Raw genomic sequence first — 4,719 nt, 5'->3', positions numbered from 1 at the left:
TGGGACGGACCGCCCTCCTCCCCCGCTCCATCTTCCTCGTCTTCCGCTTCGTCATCGGAGTCCACCCCCGCCAGGGTCTAGAAGCGGCCGCGTGACCAGCCTCCGCCAGCCACCGGGGCGCACCGCGGCCCTGCCCTGGGCGCTGGGCCCGCCGGCGCCGCGTCCGCCTGGACCAGCGTCCACTCCGACGCGCCCCGCCGGTCCTGGTCTGCCGCGCTCGCCATCGCCACCCTGGTCGCCGCTCCGTACAGGAGCCGTTGGAGTCATTTCTCTCTTCTTCATACTCTTACTCACATTCCAGATAGTGAAAACTGGAATAAAGGGTCGTGTGGAATTCTATTTATCAGCTTAATGAGATCATCTTAACTAACAAAAATCAGATGAAGCCTAACTTTGCAACCATACAACGGAAGCAACAAAAACAAAGACAAGCACTAAAACAAATGATTGCAGTGCCCTTTTCTTTGTCACTGCCTATGCCCATATAAATGAGGACTGTAACTCGGTCCACTCCAACACCCCTAAAGAAAGCACATTTTCTCCGATGGACATATGAAATGTGATGGTACAAAACAGATTAGGCACTGTGTACACAACCATTTTCTACAAGAGCTTTCTTCTCGGACATCAGAGAGAAATGGAACTTCCATGCCAACTGCTTCTCTTCCACCTGCATAGCACGCACATGAGTAAATTTTTTATGATTACTTGAGGTGACATGCACATAGAGCACAGACTTACTCAGCTAGCAAACCACAGACATACATCACTGTCAAGCTACGCAGCTGAATTCTGTTTCCTGACCCTCCTGATCCAAGCATCTGGCACGCAGATGGGTGTGCCTCTTAACTCTTAAGTCGCGTGAATCGGATCACAGAAGAGACAGATGAACAGGAATGATAACTTATGTTGACGGGAAGGCCAAACTGGATGCCGTCAGTGTACAGCTTGTGCCAGTTGGTTGGTGCACTGCCCCTCTCTATTGTGTGAGTTGAAAATATAAACACCACATTAAGTGTACATTTTGATATACTAAAGTGCATATCAACAGGAAAAGTACAGAGTCAGCGCCTGCATGTACTTAAGAACGATGACATATTGGTTTTGCACATAACAATATCGGAGATTAGATGCGCATATTTTCAGAATTAGAGGAAATCAGGCAGCGCAACAGCATATTTGTTCCATAGATTAGCAGTCCTCATGCTGAGACCAACATAGCAGAATCTTTGGAATCAACAAATTCATAAATTAGCACAATTTTTTGGTATTAAGCAATAAATCATTGATTAATTCATTCTCGTCCTTTTGATTTGAACAAGGCATCAATAATAACATCATAAGAACTAAATCGGACTGAATTGAACCTGTTCTTTACAACTAGGGGCAGAAAATTTACTGTGAAACGTATTTCATTATATTTGATTTTAAGGGACACAGAAAAAACCCATCAAAAAATTATCTAAAGTAATATTATCCTAAAACATGTTCATCAGGAGATGCTGCACATTATCACTTTAGAAATTAGACCAAGAGAAATGTGGAGTTGGCGGCTCAACACTCTATAATAAGACTAACAGGTTGTCGATCCTTTAGAGATTACATCAAGAAAATGTGGAATTAACATCTTAATGGCTAGTTAGGATCATATTTGCAACCGGGGAACTAGGTATGCTCGCTCCAACATGCCTGGTGAAAGCACATTTCCTCTGATATGCACATATGGATTGTGAGTGGTACAAAACAAAAGAGGCGCTGAGATATACAGATGATTGGATGCTGTAACTGAACCTGAATATCGCTGCAGTCCACCGACCAGATAAACTTCCTAGGAGCTTTCTTCTCAGACATCGGAGAGAAACGGAACTTCCACGCAAAATTGCTTCCCCTTCACCTGCATAGCGCGGGTAGGTGAAAATCTGATGACTCTTTGAAGTAACATTAACAGAAAAGAACAGAGTAATTCAGCTAGCAAAGCACAAATGTATACATTACTGTCACTGTCAGGCTTGACAAGTGAACTCTGCTTCACGCAGCTGGCTGCAGATGGGCGTGCCGCTTAAATTAATGTGAATCGAATCACACCCGACGAGACGAGGAGCTCGGAGACCACATCTGCGAGGTATGTATAACGGGAGGTCAGGAGAGTGAGTACCTTGAGCGGTGGCGGCGGTGGAGGGAGGCGGGATGCAGGCTTGGAGGGCGAGGCTGAAGCGGCGGACCAGGACGGATGGCGAGCGGCCGCGACGGCTGCGGTTGGGTTCGGGAGAGCCTGCGCCGGCGAGCGACCGGTGAGGAGGACGAACAAGGGAGAGGAGGACGCAGATCGGCGAACTGTGGGCTGGGCTTGTGGCGTTGGGATATCAGAAAGGGCACCGATAGGCGCCGGCGCACCGGCCCAAATTTGGGCCGGTCAGCGCGCAGCCATCCGATTCGCGTATATACAATCGTTGGATTGGACCTTTCCTGCTCTCTTCACCCGTGCTTGCCGGCCACACCCGAGCCGCCCGCGCTCGCGCCTTCACTCGCCGGCTGCCCGTGCTCGCGCCTGAATCACCGGCCGCCCGCGCTCGCGCCCATGCTCACCGGTCAACCCTGCGCCGCCCGTGCTCGCCAGCCACTCCCACCCGCCGCTAATCGCAGTCGAGCCTGCAGGTCCATGGTGAAAAAAGGATGTAGCCAAAATCCTCGACGGGCGTAGAAAAGAGTACAGAGGTTGTATCAAAAATAGGTCGCCGCCGTCGAGCCTGCAGGTTCATCATGAAAAAAGGAATGTAGCACAAACCATCAACGGACGTAGCAAAAATTACAACGGTTGTAGCAAAAATAGGTCGCCGCCGTCGAGCCTACAAGGTCACCATGAAAAAAGGGATGTAGCACAAACCATCAACGGACGTAGCAAAAATTACAACGGTTGTAGCAAAAATAGGTCGCCGCCGTCGAGCCTACAAGTTCACCATGAAAGAAGGATGTAGCAAAAATCATCCACGGACATATCAAAAATTACAACGGTTGTAGCAAAAATAGGTCGCCGCCATCGAGCCTACAGGTTCACCATGAAAGAAGGATGTAGCAAAAATCATCCACGGACGTAGCAAAAACTACAACGGTTGTAGCAAAAAATAGGTCGCTGTCGTCACGGGACGCAGCTCGGCCGTGAATGAATGTAGCAAAATCCGTAGCCGTTTCCAGCAAAATTCGCCGCCGATACCAGCAAGAAGGAAAAACGGTTGTAGCACTTGTATTCCAGTGAAAAGAAAAGTCACCGTTCACCGCACGCAGCTCCCCCGGAGGCCGATTGCAGCTCCCCGCCATCCATGGTTGCAGCTCGAATTTCGGCCGCAGCTCCCATGGACGCCGGTGTAGCTCCCACGAAAACGGGTTGCAGCTCCTGCCGTCCATGGTTGCAGCTCGCCGCTCCGGGCGTCGGGGGAGAAGAGGATGCAGTTCCACATCCATGGACGCTGCTCCCGCTTGCATCAGCTCTGGCGTCCTCAAAAATGCAGTCGCCAGCGCTGGTATTTTAGACTCAGAGAGAGGGCGGCGGTGGGGATAAGGTTTGTGTGGCCAGCGGTGAGTTGTTTCATGCGTGGGCCCTACTATGTATACGCGTCTCGCGCGAGACAGTTGTTTCACGGGCGCGTGAGCCAGCGTGGCATGGGAACCGGCCGAAAGTTCGGCCGGTCTGCCGGCTCCAAACATTTACCTATCAGAAAACAGCGCTTATGTTGGGCCTAATCACTCACTCCAGGCTGTGGGCCCTCACCCAGCGCCATCTATCCATTGCCTCAGATTTTTATTTTTATCATTCCCCTCGTTCTCTCCCTCAAAATAATACTCTCAGAATAATACTCCCTCCGTAAAGAAATATTGGAAGGAGTATCTATCATTTCTCTCAAGGAGAAACAACATCTACCCTTCTAGCCCCCAAGAGATCAAGGAACCCCCAAGACCGTTGCATAGTTTTGCATAGCATGTAGATTAGGTTTTCTCTATTAGTTTTATGTGTTCTTAGCGGCAATGGCTCGCCTGTGGAGTGATGATGGTCTCTCGGCTCCATTTCTGTTCTGATTAGGGCCTATTAATTCTTAATAAAGTTGTATCTCTTGCAAAGCTGCAATGCAGTTTCTAGCTTGTAATTCAAGGGCCCCTCCCCTGGGTCGCCCCCGCGCGGCGACCAGGGGAAACCCTAGCGCCGCCAAGCCCTCGGCCCTCTCTCCCACCTCCCCTGCCCGCCGCCGGGCGAACTTTGGGCTGGGCTTGTGGCGTTGGGATATCAGAAAACAGCGCTTATGTTGGGCCTAATCACTCACTCCAGGCTGTGGGCCTCACCCAGCGCCATCTATCCATTGCCTCAATTTTTTTTATCATTCCCCTCGTTCTCTCCCTCAAAATAATACTCCCTCCATAAAGAAATATTGGAAGGAGTATCTATAATTTCCCTCAAGGAGAAACGGCATCTACCCTTCTCGCCCCCAAGAGATCGAGGAACCCCCAAGACCGTTGCATAGTTTTGCATAGCATGTAGATTAGGTTTTCTCTATTAGTTTTATGTGTTCTTAGCGGCAATGGCTCGCCGGTGGAGTGATGATGGTCTCTCGGCTCCATTTCTGTTCTGATTAGACGTTCCCGCCTAACCTTGGAGACCTAGCTAGTGGTGTTTTGGTTCCTCTAATTTCTATAGCATCAATATCGGTCTTTGGAATTGGGTCTGTGGGT

General features: G+C 49.9%; 1 protein-coding gene across 8 annotated transcripts; it reads right to left on the bottom strand.

Moving 5' to 3' along the window:
- Positions 1-318: 318 nt before the first annotated feature.
- Positions 319-3,619, bottom strand: LOC119349400. Of its 8 annotated transcripts, XR_005169406.1 has the most exons (5): positions 3,267-3,582; positions 2,156-2,649; positions 1,792-1,894; positions 742-979; positions 319-670 (listed from the first exon to the last, which is right to left on the bottom strand). XR_005169406.1 is itself a non-coding variant. In XM_037617431.1 (3 exons), the coding sequence occupies exons 1-3, from the start codon at positions 3,478-3,480 to the stop codon at positions 628-630; spliced, it is 360 nt and encodes a 119-aa protein (XP_037473328.1). In that variant the 5' UTR covers positions 3,481-3,615; the 3' UTR covers positions 319-627. The 8 variants fall into 8 exon arrangements, 1 of the variants encoding a protein (XP_037473328.1); XR_005169407.1 differs by lacking the exon at positions 2,156-2,649 and having other exon boundaries at positions 1,792-2,115; positions 3,267-3,581; XR_005169410.1 differs by having other exon boundaries at positions 766-979; positions 2,156-3,577.
- Between the last annotated feature and the right edge of the window lie 1,100 nt (positions 3,620-4,719).

Source organism: Triticum dicoccoides, chromosome 1B (assembly GCF_002162155.2).
Source record: "Triticum dicoccoides isolate Atlit2015 ecotype Zavitan chromosome 1B, WEW_v2.0, whole genome shotgun sequence".
NCBI lineage: Eukaryota > Viridiplantae > Streptophyta > Magnoliopsida > Poales > Poaceae > Triticum > Triticum dicoccoides.
Note: the sequence above shows the minus strand (reverse complement) of the source record. Positions and strands in the feature narration are given on the sequence as shown.